At 36.6% G+C, this 18,191-nt stretch overlaps 3 protein-coding genes across 3 annotated transcripts; 1 reads left to right on the top strand and 2 right to left on the bottom strand.

Annotated features, from left to right (window-relative positions):
- Positions 1-2,013: 2,013 nt before the first annotated feature.
- Positions 2,014-4,540, bottom strand: LOC126591775 (heme-binding-like protein At3g10130, chloroplastic). The gene is made up of 8 exons (XM_050257452.1): positions 4,261-4,540; positions 4,063-4,149; positions 3,827-3,897; positions 3,602-3,703; positions 3,330-3,434; positions 2,830-2,965; positions 2,417-2,526; positions 2,014-2,296 (listed from the first exon to the last, which is right to left on the bottom strand). Exons 1-8 carry the CDS (start codon positions 4,481-4,483, stop codon positions 2,222-2,224), a joined length of 909 nt encoding a protein of 302 aa, XP_050113409.1. The 5' UTR covers positions 4,484-4,540; the 3' UTR covers positions 2,014-2,221.
- Positions 4,541-6,859: 2,319 nt separating this feature from the next.
- Positions 6,860-10,629, bottom strand: LOC126591776 (1-(5-phosphoribosyl)-5-[(5-phosphoribosylamino)methylideneamino] imidazole-4-carboxamide isomerase, chloroplastic-like). Its single transcript, XM_050257453.1, has 8 exons — positions 10,438-10,629; positions 10,279-10,343; positions 9,931-10,138; positions 9,431-9,516; positions 9,215-9,316; positions 8,734-8,867; positions 7,784-7,832; positions 6,860-7,312 (listed from the first exon to the last, which is right to left on the bottom strand). The coding sequence occupies exons 1-8, from the start codon at positions 10,562-10,564 to the stop codon at positions 7,136-7,138; spliced, it is 948 nt and encodes a 315-aa protein (XP_050113410.1). The 5' UTR covers positions 10,565-10,629; the 3' UTR covers positions 6,860-7,135.
- Positions 10,630-11,485: 856 nt separating this feature from the next.
- LOC126593330 (uncharacterized protein At5g03900, chloroplastic-like) lies at positions 11,486-17,884 on the top strand. The gene is made up of 14 exons (XM_050259367.1): positions 11,486-12,001; positions 12,225-12,332; positions 12,401-12,504; positions 12,591-12,674; positions 12,812-12,899; positions 12,994-13,059; positions 13,960-14,049; positions 14,611-14,676; positions 15,543-15,685; positions 15,772-15,858; positions 15,940-16,003; positions 16,210-16,353; positions 16,904-17,067; positions 17,426-17,884. The coding sequence occupies exons 1-13, from the start codon at positions 11,606-11,608 to the stop codon at positions 17,045-17,047; spliced, it is 1,584 nt and encodes a 527-aa protein (XP_050115324.1). The 5' UTR covers positions 11,486-11,605; the 3' UTR covers positions 17,048-17,067; positions 17,426-17,884.
- Positions 17,885-18,191: the final 307 nt, after the last annotated feature.

Below are 18,191 nucleotides of genomic sequence, written 5' to 3'. Positions count from 1 at the left end.
TAAAATTGCTTGTGTGTGTATATCATGGAAGAATGGCTATAGGTTACCTCCACTGTACTTCATATACCAAACATGGTGGTTCCGGTAGCACTACAGAAATGTTTTACTGATGCTTAGGAGTATTCTTGGTCAATCCAACCTATTATAAGATCTTGTAAGGTTTCTCCTTTTACCGAAGTGGGACTCTTTTATCTTCATATCCTCACGCTCCCTCACATGTAGTGAATTTTCAAGCCAAACACGTGGACAACATAAATTGGATGATTTGGAGCACGTGTAGCCATTGGGCTTCACACATGGACCAACCTGCTCTGATACCATAAAGAAAGTTGAGGTTCCACCATAAAACTAATTGACAATATGGGAAGTAACTCAACCTATTTTCATTCTCATTCTGTGTACGTTTTGGCATCTTTGCCCTGGTTTTCATTCCCAGTTTCTCCCAAAAAAAAATAAAAATAAAAACCTTGCAAGGTTTCTCCTTTCACCAATGTATTAAAAGCATGAGGTGTGGGCGAGGCGTCCGAGGGATAGCCCAGCCTAGGCGTGAAGCGAAGCCTCACGGGACCTAAATTTTTTAATATATACACTAAGCGTACACTTATAAAGGTTGTACCCAGTGCACAAGGCTCCCGCTTTACACAGAGTCTGGGAGAGGTGATAAGCGTACACTTATATTATATTAAAAAAAGAAGATTATTAATCAATAATCATCCTAAGCACACACATTATAAATACATATGCACACACACACACACACATATATATATACATATATTATATTATATATATAAAATAGACAATGAAAAGCACAATGAGCACACATATAACAATGCACGTAGAAGGCACACACATCCATTATATAAAAAATAAAAAATAGAAAACAAGGTAGACAGGTGATAGTGCAAGAGGTATGAGGTAGTTAAAACCCTACCCAAATTTTGGGTTCGGGAGTAAAAAAAATAAATTCCCCTGAGGCGCACCTAGGAGCTCCGGCGACGCCTTCCGCCCACTCCCTCAAAACAGAGGCGGCAACCCTCAAGCCCAGCCTCATAGGGCGCCTAGGCGCGCCCTGAGGCGAGCCTTTTAAAACATTGCCTTTCACCGATGTGGGACTCTTTTAACTTCATATCCTCACAATAGATACATAGAGAGTCCTTGTTGCATCATTCTTACAATCAAGTAGGTAACTGAACTTTAGGTAAATGAAAGCCAAAAGCACTTTTCATTCAGTAAAGATCTACTTGTTGCGTTCAGTAACACATTCAAATTACCAAGTAGGACACTCTACAGTCTACAAGAAGAACTAGATGGCCAAATAATATTGCAAATTATGCAAAAACTTATTAGCCAAGTTGTCCACTAAAACGGTCTGTATCTATCTACCCTTTATTTCCCATATCAGCTTCTCACAGAACAAACATAGGTCCCTCCTTGTTGATAGGAAACCAGATAAGGAAATAAAAGGTCCTACAGAAAAGCACAAGTACTTTAGATTTCTTTATAGCACATGGTTGTGCTATTGGCATTTCAAGTTTTAATTATAGCTACTCTGTTTCGTCTTAGTAGGACATGTATTCTTATCTAAACTCTAAAGAATAATCAGGAGGCCATGTTCGATCCCTTTTCGATCCCAGTGGGTAGTCATACATTCAAACTTCACTATAAGCACTATAAAGGCCGAGACTGACTAGGTTGCCATTACTTATTTTGGCTTCCATCATAAAGCACTAGGCACACTGGGAGTAGCTTAGTTTTATATGTTGGTGGGCACCTGTAATGCAAGCAAGAAACAATGACGTATGCATTTCACATTTCAGTTAAACAACTCTCACTTCTTATGCACCAATAAGTATCTCAAGTCAATTAACAGAATTTCCCTCCATAATCATCTGAATGAACAATGAATTTATATACCGCTGACAATATGCACGCATAAGCAACAACTTGAAGAGAATGAATGAAAAGGAATAAAAGAGAACCGGATGAACATATTCAATGGCACCAGAAGAATAGTTGAAGAGAGTAACCAATATACATCTCAGAAACTGGTATGTCACAAACTTTATGTAGTCCCTATTATTATATTTACATACTGTATGACATTACATAATATATTTGATTGGCAGATATCCGACTCACTTTAGTTTCTACTTTCTTTACAGGAGAAATGGTGTATAGTTGATCGACCACAAGATTGTAAATTTCTGTATAGAAACTACTATTCCTCTTTACTTTCGACTTCCAGACTGATCTCATTACGCCGTTGAAATGGAAGAGTAAATGGTGGATTATACTGCATTCATATTGAAAGGGAAAAGTGTAAATGGCATTTTAAAAGGCAATGTGTACATAAAGTACCTTGAAATTAGATTGTTCTGACATTTTCTTATCTATAATGCAGTGAAGAACGTACCTGTGCAACTTCCACTGAAGTTCCCTCCTTCACTTGGAACCGTCCATCATTTTTCAGAGCTTCCCTTAGCTTGGATTCTCGTTTCTTAACTTCCTCATTAGTAACAAACCCTGATTTGACATTGCGAGCATAAACTGTCATGATGCAGTCGAAAAATCTAGACTAAACAAACCATAAATTACTCTCAGTGAAACTGAGACTGTAATTATTACCACATGTTTCCTGCAATTAACTAATACTTAACTAAACTTCAGCTACAATAGCACACCACATGAACTAGATATAACCATGCTCAACAACTAGTGGAATCTTGGACTTGAATGAAATTTACCACATAGAATCATGTATTTTTAATACAATAACCCAAATTCACAAAATATCTACATAGCTGATAATGTAAGGAGAGAACAGACCTGAAAAGGCAACAACTGCAACTACTTTCCTAGGGACCTCTTCGACCCTTACAGATGGATCTTTAGGCAATGGCACATTGGCACCGTATTTCGAGGGAATGACAAAGGACATCTGCCATTTATCTTGATCTCCCAGCTAGATACAATTATAGAGAAAGCAGATCGTGAAAAAAGAAGGATAAAGACTAAATATAACATATTGGGAAAGAGGCCAAAATACCAATCCAGACTTACACCACCAAAACATATATTAAAATTAAATATTCAATTCCAAAATGGACTAACTATATGAGACAACCATGGCCAACTTCATGAGCTAATATTTTGGTGTCGTGAGTTTCTTGCAACATTTTTGCATGGATAATTATAAGCATTTGAAACTTACACGAAAGAACATGTAATCTCAGCAGAACTTCAGGTATAACATCTTAGTTTGAATCATCAGCTAAATACACATGGTGCCAGATAACATTAACATAAGATGAGTGCACAAGAGTTACCCTCTTTGTTATCACAGGAGTTGTCATTTCCATTTTCTCCCCATCAGATTGAACTTTACGTGTATAAACCGGTGTGGTCATCTCCATTTTCTCCTTTGTGGTATTCTTAACCAGCATAAGAACAAAGTAAGATAGCCAAACAGGGTTAGATGGATAACAAAATCACATTAAGTGGTTAAATAAACAAAATTATATGTTAAAAACCAAATCATTGCGAGAAGGAAAATAAATAAAAACCCCGAAAAGAAAAGGGGGAAGAAATTTCAAAGTACCTTACCAAACAGGTATTCTGCTAAGACATTGAAGGATTGAGATGCACCATTGAAATCAAAACCAGTCTTTCCAGGCATTGTTGTCTCTGCTATAATGTAAGGCTGATTCCACACAGTCACAATCCCAATTAGTCATTGCTTACATGAAACAGTGAATTACAACTAAACTGGGTAATCGCAAGATGGCGAAAATGGAACCGAAAAAAATGAAGCTTTTTGCAAAACCTCAATTTCTCTGATCTCATATTGGTCTCTCTTACTCAGAACTTTGAACTTCACCGTTTCAAGGTCCGGAACTACACCAAATATACACAGAAAAATTAATTGAAAATAAATGCCGCATATGTGGTTAGGCCAGTTAGCCAGGGGCAACCTGTCCCGGCACCCAAGTTCGAATCCCCATTCCCGTATATTAGAGTACTTTAAAATATCGCTTTTTCAAAAAATGCCCAAAAATTTACCTGCCATGAGGGCTTCTTCGAGAGTACGAGCCTCGAACTGTTTGGGGAAGACGTATTTTGCAGTCTCCGTGGCCAATTCGAGCAAAACTGCAAGTTAAAAGGGCAAAACGTTGAAGCAAAATTGTTAGCTGGGATCAAATTGTAAACTTATGAAAGCTTCAAGTGTGTGTGTGGGAGGGAGTTGTATTGAACATTTACGTCGCTGGGAGAGAGACGACGCTTGAGAAGCGAGAGCGGCAACGAGGGAGACTCGGGCTTCTAGAGCGGACATGGTCCTCCTCCGCTGCTGCGGCGGGGAGGGGACGGCGGCGGCTCGGTCCGTCGCCATGGAGATGGTGGTGAGTCGTCTGAAGATGTTAGGGTTTCCGGAGAGGGAAGTGCAGGTTAGGGTTTTGGAAGGGTGCGTGTGAGTGAACGACATTGAAAGCTTTTTTCTTGATTTTTTTGAATTCTCTGTTGCAGAGGGGAAGTGAGAGGGAGTGGTGGTTATTATTTTCCCGGGAATAGATGTTACTTTTAATGAAATACCATATTCACCCCTCACAGTAGAGGGATATTGCAGGTACTGACCCTCAGTTTAGTTTTTTTTTTTTTTTTTTTTTGGTATTGTGCTTTTGTATGATGACAATCATTCAGTGACTAATCTAACATTTAACTTACTAATGCTATCGCTCAACTCAGTTTAGTCATTTGAATTGGAGATGGAAAACTATATTTTCAAGTACAATACTTGTCTACTTACAGTGATGAGTACTCATTTTTTAATTTTGTCCGATGATAATTTAACACTTATTTTATTATTTAAAAAAAATTGACATCTTATTTAAATTTTTTTACTTAATAACAAAGAATACGTGACGTCTTTTATTGGGCCAAATTAAAATGTGAATACCTATGTGTTGATGCACAAAATCGGAGGGGGCTTGGAACAACGTAATTCCGACCGTGAATCTGTAGGAAAGTAAATAACATAAGATGTATCGTGGTTCACCCCAATGTTTGGGTTACGTCCACACTGATTATTGTATTTCTCTGAGATGTTGAAGAGTGAGAGAGGGAGAGAGAGTTTCCTTATGTGAGGATGAGCTTCTCTGAATCTGAGAGGGGATGTGAGGTCTCCCTAATTATGAGAGTGAGGGGTCCTTTTATAGAATAAGGGATTCTCACTTATTACATATTTGCCCATTCCTTTATTACATAATTACATTTGAGTCATCAGAGTATTTATATGAGATCTAAATACGGATGCCCTAAGTATGGTACAAACACTATGTATTATTATTATTATTATTTTTGAAAAAAAAAACTTTATTATCTATACTGAGAGAGATTGAACTTAGTCTCATAATGGACTAACAATAATGTGAATCAAATATAAAACCTCCCACTTATAAAGTAAAGAATAATACTACTAGTACTAAGTGACATGTATTGTCCTATTTTGAATATGCTATATTTAAGAGTAGTGGCTAAATATAGCACAATCATTGGAGATGGTTAGTAACGAGAGACTTTTCACTGTGCCGGAAACACGTTATGGTTCACCAAGTATCATAATAATTGATTGTATACTTGAAAAATATTTCAACCACTTGTATTAGGACACTTATTATACAATACCGTATTTTCTAGCACACTGAAAATTCATCTTTAGTAACCCTGTTTTGACACGATAAACACGCTTATCAACAAAAAAAACCAGTATTTCATGAAAATTGTTTTTTCTCTTTTTTTTTATCTCAGCCTCTTTACTATTGAATGATTGCTTCACTTGGATAGCCTGACAGTGATACAAACAGAAAATTATTATTGTTGCTACAGAAAATTCTCTTCGTAGCATGTTATTGCATTTTCTTGTACAAATTTTTTCTTCTGAACATTTTTAGAGTGCTTATAACGCTTAAAAAGAAATCTTCATAATATTCTTGCCCGTAAGACAATTCATATTGAGCAAGTTTTTTATGCATCTCCTCACAAAAATTTGCATGGTTTTTGCTATAAAAGATATGAAAATCTTAGTTGTGCCATGAAATGTGAGAGAATGTGTGTACTGATGAATGTTGGAGTGTAAGTTGTATATGAGATTTTGGAGGAAATTAAAATTAATTTACCATTTCACGTGCACCGTTGTATTTTGAAAATATATAATTAATATGTGCAATATAAAGTAGACGTTATCATTGCTATAAGTGATGATAAATACATGCTTATCAACTTTGATGATGAGTTTGATCATTAAAGTAGCTGCCACTCTGCATCGGCAAATATAACCACATTTATTCACCCATTTAAAATCTGCAGATGTAATAACCACAGTTATTCATCCATTTAAACTTGATGATTACGGTTATAAATGAGTTATTATAAGTATTACTCACAAATACAAATATGTAAAATTAAATCGTGTATTTTGTGTAGCAGAGTTAAAGTTTCTCACAATGAGGCCAAGTTGTGCAGTGTAGCCATGTCAAGGCTCTCAACCCCAATATGGTATCTGAAGTAGCAAATTTAGGAAATAAAGATACAAGTTAGTTTTTATTTACATTTTCCAACAAAAATGAATATTTTACATCTCGTCATTGAAGAGATTTCTAGCCAACTAAAAAATACATCTTTCAAGGTTTTTTGCATCCCATTGGAGATGCATTAATTACTTTATTTTATAAAAAACCTACCTATTATATCCAAAAACTATGTTTCCTTCCCATCACTAACAAACATAGAGAAAATTTTCATTTCCTATCCCCTAGGAAAGGGCATGGGAAATCATCTACCATGAATAAACATAGCCTAAAAGTAATCCATGACAAACTCAGAGCTTAATTTTATATCTTTAAGGCTCCAATCTGGATTTGTTTCTTAAGGCTCCAAACCCTGTTTCGGCACATTATCCAGATGCAAATTTTCATTGACCCAAAAAAATAATAGCTTCTACTCATAACTTACAACGCGGCTTTTTTCGAAGTTACAGAGCTGAACTCTACTATGCAATGAATTTTTCAAAACACATAAACCAGAATAACCTAGATGTCAAAATAGTGCGCGAACAGAACCGAAAGATAATAGAAATGCACTAAACAGTCAAGGCCTCCTGCTGGGCATGCCAAGCAACGACGTCTTTGTATGACAAGTTGCCTCCAAAAACATCCAAAGCGCTGCCAACAGTAACATCTACGTGTCCCAGTCCTGCCACTTTAATCCTCTCTAAATCAGCCATTACAGTCACACCACCAGCATAAGTTACAGGAATCTGGCACCCAAAAACATAGCCTATAAGTAATTTGAACATGTACAATGCATGAACATAAGAATTTCAAAATGTCAGCTCCCCATGCCTGATTCTCTACTATAACATGAGTGCAGCATTTAGCCCCAAGCCTTCTGGCTTAATCAGAATAATAAAGTCTCATGCTTGACGGCTTTGTACCGATGGGGCATATGCATTTGAATAACCATTCACCATACAAATGATTTGGATCACAACAATCATGGCTCAGTTCTTTGTCTTTCCAAGGTCATCTATGTGAGGAATAAAAACATATTTCGACTCTGTTCAACTGAACATAAAACAGCCAACAGTAGTCTAAATAGAAATGTGGAATATTTTTTTAGTGAAATGACGAGATGGAGCTACATTTCCAGCAACAACCCTATAGAACTTTAAAAACCTGTGCAGTTAGCAAAATACATAAATGTGCCATTTTATTACAAAGTTACCAACCGGTGAATGCTTTCCAAGCAACGCCACAAGCTCCTCATCAATGCCCAGCCTGCGATAAGCAAAAATAAGATTTGTTAGAACTCAACGGATAAACATGTTTGTCTATTGGATGTCAGGTTGGGGGTGTGGGGATGGTACTCATACCGATATGCAATTGTAAGCTTTCAACAAGTAAAGTATAGTAATTAACTAAACAAACAACGTAGTAGACCATCTGGAATTGGCAAATGTTTTATCAGTATGGTTATTCTAAAGTTTACGGCTAGCAATAAACTTCAAATGAAATTATAGCAGAAGCTAAACTCAAAATTGGATCTTACCATCAGAAAGGTCGTACCCAGTGCACAAGGCTCCCGCTTTACGCAGGGTCTGGGAGAGGTGAATGTCGGCTAGCCTTACCCCCATTTATGGAGAGGCTGCTCCCAAGTCTCGAACCCGAGACCTACCGCTCATGGGCGAAGGCACTTGCCATCGCACCAAGTGCGACCTCTTGATCTTACCATCAGAAATGGAAGAAAAAAAACATATTATTATAAATTAATCCATCCTTTACTTGAATAGTGGATTTGACTCAAAACTCAAAAGTGATGTAGTTTTATCTGTAAATAGGGGGAAAATTCTTGATATCAGAAAAAAAGTGTGAATGGGAACAAGAAAGGATATAGGAAAGAAAAAAGAAAAGAAAAGCATTTATCAAGAACACGACGCATCAAACTCACAGACCTTTAAAAATTGTATTTCTCAGTTCTCACAACTAGAGCAGAGAGAGCTAAAGCCCCAAATAGATTTCTCAGGCAAGGAGAAATTTTTAATTCCATTATGGAATATCATTTTCCTTTAACTACTAATTATAGTCGAAACCTCTTTTTAAGGCATTAATATTGTAAAATTCAATTGGACCAGTGTATCTGTTGTGGCGATGGAATAAAATGGCAACATATTTGACTTACTTTTTCCCTTCAACATCAACACCATGTACCAGAAATTCATCTGCAAAGTTGGCAAGAAAATTCAATATTTCCTCATCAAGATTCACATCACTGAACTTCTGCCATCTATCCGTGACGATTGCATATTTACCATCCTGCACATTAAAGCAATTCATATATGAAAATTAAGACCACCATTTAAACGCCTAGAAAATAGGTAGTAAAAAATACTGAAGGAAAACATTAAGGATAAGAAAAACTTTAATAATGATTCGATATTTTTAGTGCTGATATGAAGATTTGCAATTGTCTGTGAAAATTGCTACTCTAGTCAAACACCACCAATATGATCCCAATTTTCATTAAACTTGGATTACAACGAATCGAATACACATAAAAACTGCTTAAGATGAAAGTACATAAATAACTCTGCTTAGCCTTGAAAAGAAAATAAACAAATAGACAATGACAAGGGAGGTTTCGTTGTTCATTAGCTTCATACCCTCTTTCTGCAGCTAAGGTCTAAAACAAGCCTCTCTTTTCCAACAACAAGAACAAGATCTTTAAGCCTTTGAAGGTCCATTTGTCCATTGTTAAATACATACTGCAAAAAAAAAACCATGCCAAATGTAAAGAAATGATTTCGTGACACAATTTGATCTAAATAAATCTTCTTTAATATATAGGTGTAAAAGGTGAAAAAAAGGTGGTAACTTACGGAGGTGACAATGACATGGCTAGCCCCTTCTTCTATGTAATGCAAACAATTTTCTGAATTGATCCCACCTCCTACTTGCAAGCCACCTGGATTATACCAGTCCTCGCAGCAAGGTCAGCAGAGGAAAATCTGTAAGTTCCAAACATATCATCAACAATAGAGATTAAAGTGAAATAGTATACTCCCAAGGCACTCAACCAACTTGAAAATCTCAGTATCTGCAATAATAATTAGACGCTGATGTTTTTTGCAGAATTGCTAAGTATCTGAAGTTAAGTAACAATCTTTTAATCTAATTTACACTCATCCAGCCAAATACTACCTCTTGAACTGCACATCAAGATCAAAACTGATAGATGAATCCAATAAGAATCACTTCTCTAATATTAACAAAATAATTACTAGACGACTAATTTTAATCATTTGATCCGACAATTGTTCAATAATATCTAAAACAGCAACAGAATATACAAGAACAAGAAGGCAGGCAATAGACCCACCAGGATAGGCATGCAAAGCTTCAATGGCTGCAGCTCTACTAAAAGGGTCAGCTCCAAGCATGATCACATGACCACCTGTAAGCCCATCTTCTTTATACATCTTTGCATACTCCGCCGCGGACTTATCCGACACAAAATTGGTAACAAGAACCGACCCATCATCCTTCGAATCCGAAAGGGTAGACCCAACAATTTGTTTCACTTTACCCTGAAGTAAAAATCAAATAACAAACACAGAAATCCCAAAAGAAAGATAATTCAGCTCATCACAAAAACATATATAAACGACTTCCAGAAAACCCCAAATGATTCAAAAGCATGAGCTGTGATAAACTGAAGTTGCAGTACCTTGTGTATGTCAATGCAAGGCCGGAAGCGAACGGCGCAATAGATCGAAAGCCGCCGGGTGAATCCTGCACCAGATAATGGGAAAATGCGCGTTGAATCACTGCATGAAAAGGGTAAATACCAAAGTAGAAGATGAAACGGAAGCAGAAATATACTTACCGGAGGCCATGGAAGGTCTGGCAGTCAAAATTTTAGGGCTTTTTGCGCCGAAAATTGAAGAACTCGGAAGCCTGTGAAATGTACGAACATCGGAAGAGAAAGCGGCATTGAAGGTCTCAACTTTCATTCTGCTTCTGCGCCGAAGTTTTTATTTTTTTGCTTTTCAGTCCAGGTTGAAGAAGAAGAGAGTGACTTGGGTTCCGATCTGAAGGACGGGGTATTTATGTCAAATCACCAAAGGTTGGGTTTTTTTTTTTCCTTCAAATTGGCCACCACGTTTTTAATTTTTACAATTTACTCCCGAAAGTTTTACGACTGCATCAGTTTAGGAGGGTTTTGCGCATACAAGGTTTTAAGACCTTGGTAATATTAAAAACACTTCAAACTTAAACACATGATTACAAGTGAACATTTGAGGTGAATGAAGTTGAATTTTTACTGTAAAATTAATTGATAATATGAAATTAATCGAACTCTTTATAAGGATCATACAATGTAACGTTCATCTTTTTCTAATCAAAGATTTGTATATAAAACTTACAGTTGTCAAAGTATTTTTAGTTTAAATATGATTTACAACAAAACTTCTAGTTAAAATACCATAAGTTTAGTTTAGGTACCGAGAGAAAAGTCAAGCAGAACATGTTCAACATATTCATAAATACTACTATAATTCAAAATAGTTACATGATTAATAATTTATATTATCGCATTTTTCTCGACTAGTCAACTTTTTTGTTGTATATACATGTGATAAACTATAAACTCACACAAAAAACATAATTAAAGATGAAAAAAAGTTGCACCAATTGCTATATTTTCTATTTCATTTTTTAGTAATGACTTTAAATTTTTTGGAAAAAAATTGCGAGATAAATGATAGTGGCAAGCAACACTGTGGTTTATATTAATCTTTGACAAGAATCGAACTTAAAACATCTCACTTACAATTAAAAAAGAATACTAGTACTAAGTGGTGACAGTTTTTAATAAAAATTTTCCAAATTAATATTTGTCTAATTTATTTATTTTTGTTGGTCGAACTCGATAAGAGTCCAACAGGTTCAATTCGAAGCCCTGCAAATTCTGAGCCACTCGCCAAGAGTTCCATGGCCACAACAACTTAGCAAAAACCCACACAACTTCCGAACCAAAATTCAATCCGTCAATGGCGTCGATTGCCACCTGCTTCACGCTTCCGCAGAAGCCCCACTGTCCTCGCCGTCGCATCTTCAAATCCTCACTCCTCCCCAACCCTCCCAGAACCTTCCGTCTCCACCAGACGCCCGTTTTCCCCGGATTTGGTGCCAAGTTTCGGGAATCTAGGGGTTTGGTGCCGGCGGTGAAGTCTAGCCTCGACGCCGCCAGCGCTGCAATCAGGCCCGGCGGAGCTGTGGAGAGCGATAAGTTGCCTTCGGATGTGAGGAAGCGAGCGATGGAAGCTGTGGACGCTTGTGGAGGGAGAGTGACGATTGGTGACGTGGCTGGCCGGGCTGGGCTCAAGCTTAACGAAGCTCAGAACGCTCTGCAAGCTCTCGCTGCTGACACTGAAGGATTCTTGGAGGTAGTTATTTTCAAAAGAAGTTTAGAACTTGGAGTTGTTTTGAAAATGTTTGTGAAGAAAATGAATGGGGTGTGTAGGATTGTTTAGTTATTTTAAAAAATTTATGAACTTGTAGTTGTTTTCTAAAATGTTTGCGAAGAAAATGATGGGGGTTGTAGGTTTGTTTAGTTATTTTTTCGTTTGTGGGTGAGTGCAATTGTTCTTTTCAAGATGGTCCCAACAGGTTTCGGATGAAGGCGACGTGCTCTACGTTTTCCCCAAGGATTATCGGGCGAAGCTTTTAGGAAAATCGCTTAGAATGAGAGTTGAGCCTGTGCTTGAGAAGGCAAAGGTAGTAACTTTGTGGAATTTTTGGCTATAATGTTTGGCAATTGGAGCTAACATAATGCGTTTTTGCAGGCTGGGGTTGAGTATGTAGCGAGGGTTTCGTTTGGAACTGCCCTAATTGCTTCCATTGTTCTTGTTTATACTGCAATTGTTGTTGCTCTGTCTTCTGGTAGAAGGTAAGTTTCCAGGGTAAATGTTATTATCTTATTGTTAAATGTTTTCTTTATGGGCAGAATGGTTGACACTAGTATTTTGGTTACAGTGAAGAGGACAATCGTGGAAGACGTGGAGGAAGGTCGTATGATTCAGGGTTCACTTTTTACATGAATCCCGGTGACCTCTTTTGGTAATACCTTCTTCTATACTTCCTTGTTAAGTACGTTTTTCATAATACTGTGGACTGGTTTCAGATTTAGTTATTTTAGTTGTTGGAACTTGTAAGAGACTTTTGCTCACACCTTGTTTACTATTTATTTCATTAAGGTACTGGGATCCATATTACTATAGGAGGCGACGAGTACAAACAGAACGAGTACAAACAGATGATAACAAGATGAATTTCGTTGAATCCGTATGTGATGGATTTGATCATTCTTTTTCTATCGTCTCTTTACTAGTTTTGTATTTGAAGAAGAAAGTATTGACTTTATGATGTTGTCTTTTAGATTTTCTCATTTGTATTTGGCGATGGTGATCCGAACCAAGGAATCGAAGAAGAGAGATGGAAGTTGGTAATAATCGAGCACTGAGTTCAGTGGTTCGTTGCTTTAAACAATTTGTTTCATTTCATTGGTTGTGTTTGTATGCTTTTATATGCAATTAGATTTCTGTCTTGTCAGAGTAAACTAGCATATTGGGGTATTCATAACTCTCTCTCCCTCTTTCTCTCTCAATCAAGCTACATTCACATAGTACCCCCTCTTAAAATCTTGCAAAGACCTTTTAGGCTTGACTTTGAGATAGGATATGGTATTTTGTCATAGATTCTTATGCTAATCCTTGATTTAATACTTTGGAAAGAAATATACAGGAGTTTACGGCTTTTGTTGAGGTCAAATACAGGAGTTTACAACTTTAATCATCATTTAAAGCATTATATTTATTTAACAACAATCTCTTTCATGTGTATATGTAAAATCCAAAAACAAGAAAGAAAAAAGGGAATTGTTAGGTTAAAGTAATGCGCTGAATTCATCTATGACTTCAGTTGGTAAAAATGTGGAAGTTGTAGGAATGGGGATTGTGTAATTGGCGGATAGCTTTTTGACTAGATCAAAACATAAGAACTGCGCTGGTCTTGTGCTTGGGAATTGTCATGATTGTTTTGAAACTGTTGTTACATTCCCAAAGCTATATATAAACTATATGATGTGATATTGGAAAATGTAAGATTTTCACAAATACTGAAGGTAATTGGGGATCCTCTCTCAGAAACTGTCATCCACCTGTGGTATAGTCCTTGAACTTCCTTAGTTGTGTGATTCTTTGTGTTATTCCTAAAGTTTGATAGTCTGTTGCTACTTATTATCTTGGAACTGTCTTTTTTTTTTCTTTTTTTTTTGTCATTAAAAATTATGATAGATATATATAAAGGTATAATGACAAAATTATCCCTTGAATTGTAAATGCAGATCGGACAATACATATCCTCTAAAGGTGGTGTTGTTGCAGCTGAAGAACTTGCTCCATATCTTGATATAGAATCTTCAGGGGATACTCTGGTAAATATATATATTTTTTTTTCTGTTGTCATGTTCGTTTGAGTTTCCAAACTCTTGTAATGGAGTTTTTCTTGTATTTGGAGAATTTGTACTAGTTCCAGCTGAGATTAGATTATTTATGGTTAATAGTAAGCACTTGCATCCATTGGTTAGTTAATTTAACACATCAGAATATTGGAGAAGTTCAGCATGCATTGCGTTGTATCCATGCTGAAGTAAAAGTATTAAGTACTTTCATCTGTAAAGTCAAATCACATTTGCATAATTCCTCATAAGAGATTCAAACAAAAATTGTTCAAGTAAATGGTGCTTCAAAACTTCATACTCAATAATGTATATAATCGTGATCTTTTATTTGTTTCTTTGTAAATGAAAAAGCTTCCAAACAGCTGTCGAGCTCACCTATTTTGTTTTGTGTGGTTTGGCTTTTTATTGAGCACTTCAGTCGGTTCAAACTCTACATGGCCTTGAAGTTTTCAGTTTCTTTTACTATATTCAGCATTTTCCTTCTAAATTTTTATTACGCTGCTTGACATTTTTTTTACTTTCTGTTAATTTCAGAATGATGAAACATACATTTTACCTGTTCTGTTAAGGTATGAGGGTCAGCCTATCATAGATGAAGAGGTATGTTTAACGTTGATGTTTTTAAATAAATGGCTTCTATTTTGTCTTCTTTCTCCATATACATAGGGGTGGGCAGTCGACTGATCCAAACCATATTGGTCGGTTTGGTTTGGTTTTGAAGAAAAAAGTCAAACAATTTAAAAACCGAGCCGATTTATTTTTGATTTGGTTCGACCAAAACCAAACCGAATCAACCATGTATCTTTTAATTATTAATTTATTTTCCACATGTCAACGTATTAGATTATTTGAGGCCTTACAAAATACATATTATAAGTCTCAATATATTATAAGTTGTAATGACTATTAACAATTAGGAGATGTATATGTATTTTATGCTTATATGAGGTTGTAATTAGTAAATCGTTCGCTAGCATGAGTTTTTATTTAATTGAAACTTAGTTCTATTTGACTTGATGAACTTTTTATGTTCCCCAAAATTTAATTTTTCAATTGAATTGGAATGGGTGAGATGTATGGATGTTTAGAAGATTAAAACTCTTGAAATGTTGAACGTTTTTTTATTTATGTGTTGGATAGGCTTGAAATGATTGAACCAAACCGAATCAAAACAATTAACAATGGTTTGGTTCGGTTTCAATGGTGGTATTTGTCAAAACCGAACCGTTGAAATCTAGTTGGTTCGCTTATATTTTTGGTGTCAAACCGAATGAAAACCGATCCGTGCCTGCCCCTGCATATACATATAGAGATGAGAACTGTTGGATAAATAAGGTTCTGTTTCCCGTGGCCTGGTACATGCTTGCAAATTGTGAAATCGTTCCGTTTCTATATTGGATTTCATTACATAGATGAAACAATATAATATTACATTGTCATTCATAAAAAAATTGGTTATGATGCAGGGAAACATTCTGTACAAGTTTCCATCTCTACAGCGCACAGCGTCTTCTCAGAGGAGTGGAAGGAAGGAATATGTGGGGAGAAGATGGGCTGATTTTGTTGGAGGTGTTGACAAATTTTTCCAGGAGAAGAAGTGGCAATTCAGGTCATTTATTATGTTTGTTGTTGCCGATTATGTTGTGAATTCATCTGGAATTTAAAATGAAACAATCAAGTTTTCTGTGTTTGCAGTAACACTAGCATTTCTGAGAGAGCAATGGTTGCTGGACTTGGTGGACTAAATTTATTTGGGGTTATCATTCTTGGAACCATCTTAAAGTATGTATGACTTGAACTTTGTAATTGCTTGGTTATTTTTACTCTATATTGCTCTGATGCCCACCGCTTTCTTATTTGAAGGGATACTACAACTGCACCAGCTGGTTTTATTGAGTTTATTAATAGCATATTTCCACTACTTCAGGTATGATTTGATTTCAAACAAATTAAAGTTCCCTACCTGCAATCAAGAATTTGTACTTTTTTGTTAAATGGTTGGGTTCACACGCAATCTTTCTCTTGAATAGTGGATAGGGATCCCTCTTATGAAGCTCTCCCTATATGAAGACCTGATTAAATCCTCAGGCACTATTGAGTTGGATTTTATCTTGCCTCACAATTATTTTGCAGATTTATGCTGGTTCTTTCTTTGCAATTCCTTTGTTCCGGTGGTTCCTCCTGCTTAAGACAAACGCTAACATAGAAAAAAGAAATAAAGCAAGACAGCAGTTTGCTCGATCCCTTGAATTGCCGGATATCTCACTTAGAAGAAAGGTAAATTGGTGCTTCTCTAGATTGTCTTGATTAATGGTTTCTATCTCAAACTGCACATGTGTGCTTTGTCATTATTTAAATTTGTACTCACAGTCTCGCACGCTAGTTTGTAGGGGATAGGTATGAGATCTATAAATGAAATTTCACCTAGTGCTGATCAAGCCCTCCCTCCCTCCCACTCTTAATGCATAAGGCCTATACTTGCTTGAGGAAAACAAACTCTTAATGATTGCGTTGCCATTGAAAACATACCAATCTTCTTAACTCAAAATTAAGTTGAACATACTAGTGCAGCAATGCTGCATTTGTTAACTGTTGTAAGATATGAAGTTTCAAACTAAAAAATAGTGGTAGTTTTCTTCACTTGAACGCTCACATGAGGTTGTCTTAGGGTGCAAGGTATAGGATTTTTCATAAGGTAACCATGTACTTGTTGATGTAAAGACAACTGAAATAAAGAAAAAGGAACAAAGAACGGAAACTAGATGAACTCTGTTCCTTCAATGATTAAAACAATATTTAGTTACATATTTTCTGTATGATGTTTCAGCTCCTCAGTGCTCGGGAAATGGCCCAAAAAACATTCATAGGGCAGGATAGAATTGTATATAGCACGGACAAGGATTTGGTTGAGCAAGACTATGAAGCTCAAGAATGGGATAAGAGGTTTCGAGAAATCGAAAAGTCAGATTGAGAAGAGGCTACTGTTAAATGGTAAGTATATACATTTCTTTCCTTGGATGAAAATACCATTTGCATTTCTAGGTATCTTGTAAACAAATGCCACTGCAGGTATGGTTGGTTCATTGAGTGCCTGAAAATTGAGGGCATTTGGTATATTTATCAGTTGCACGACTCCTTTTAGTAGTCTATGGATCAAAAGAGCAGATGTTCTAGGTTTATTTCTATTTGACGTATGTCTACTTGTTGGTGAACTTGAAACACGGTTCTCTAAAACAAACAGTTATCAGGCCAGGATTCAAGAACGCAAGGGTTACCAAGTTACAGTGAATCTCGTCAAATTTTTATTTTTTTTCACATGCTGATTAGGCAATTATATTTTTTGTTACAGGGAGAGCTACCAGTGGTCTTCCTCAAGAATATTAGAGCTTCAAGCTGTCGATTGGCAAGCTTACGCACCCTCGGTGGTATTAGCATTTGTTTGAAATATAGATTGACATTCTGGAGTTCTGGTGGGGTGCAACTGGGAAGAAAGTAAGAAACCTTGTAATATAGATCTCAGGTGGACAACAAAACTATTTTACACTCGAAAGAATCTATGGATCATGAGGCTCATGTATATGTTTCGGCATATCCCCTTGTGTCTGGAATTTGCAGAATCGGACACAGGTAGCTTTCCGTGGCCGTGAAAGTCACCTGAGAGGGAAAAAGAGGGCCGATACTAGCTTCTCACTTTGTTAACTTTGTCGAACGAACTAATAGAATACTGAGTGTTAGAAACAAGCCCATCATAGTTGAGAATCTGCTGTTCATCTCGGGATTGTTTCTACTAATACTGTTTTTTGGTTCATCTTGCGTTTCGTTTTCTCTTGCGCTGAGACGTATTTATACTGTTTTGCACCAGTTGTCATCAGTATTTTAAAAAACGCGCCTTGGGGCGCACCTGGCGGCCTTGTAGGTGGGGCTTTGTCACCTCTGTTTTCTTGGATTGGGGGGAAACTCGCCTAGGCTTTGTCGGGGCGCGCCTGAGGCGTTGACTGGGCGTTCCTATGATCCAAAATCTTGCTTGAAATCTGAAATGTTCTGGAAAACTCTATGCTCTATAACTATGTTGCAACGGCGTCTTCACAAAGAAGACGACCGCGTGAGGGAGAAGA

The sequence above is a fragment of the Malus sylvestris genome, chromosome 12, assembly GCF_916048215.2.
Source record: "Malus sylvestris chromosome 12, drMalSylv7.2, whole genome shotgun sequence".
Classification (NCBI taxonomy): Eukaryota; Viridiplantae; Streptophyta; class Magnoliopsida; order Rosales; family Rosaceae; genus Malus; species Malus sylvestris.
Note: the sequence above shows the minus strand (reverse complement) of the source record. Positions and strands in the feature narration are given on the sequence as shown.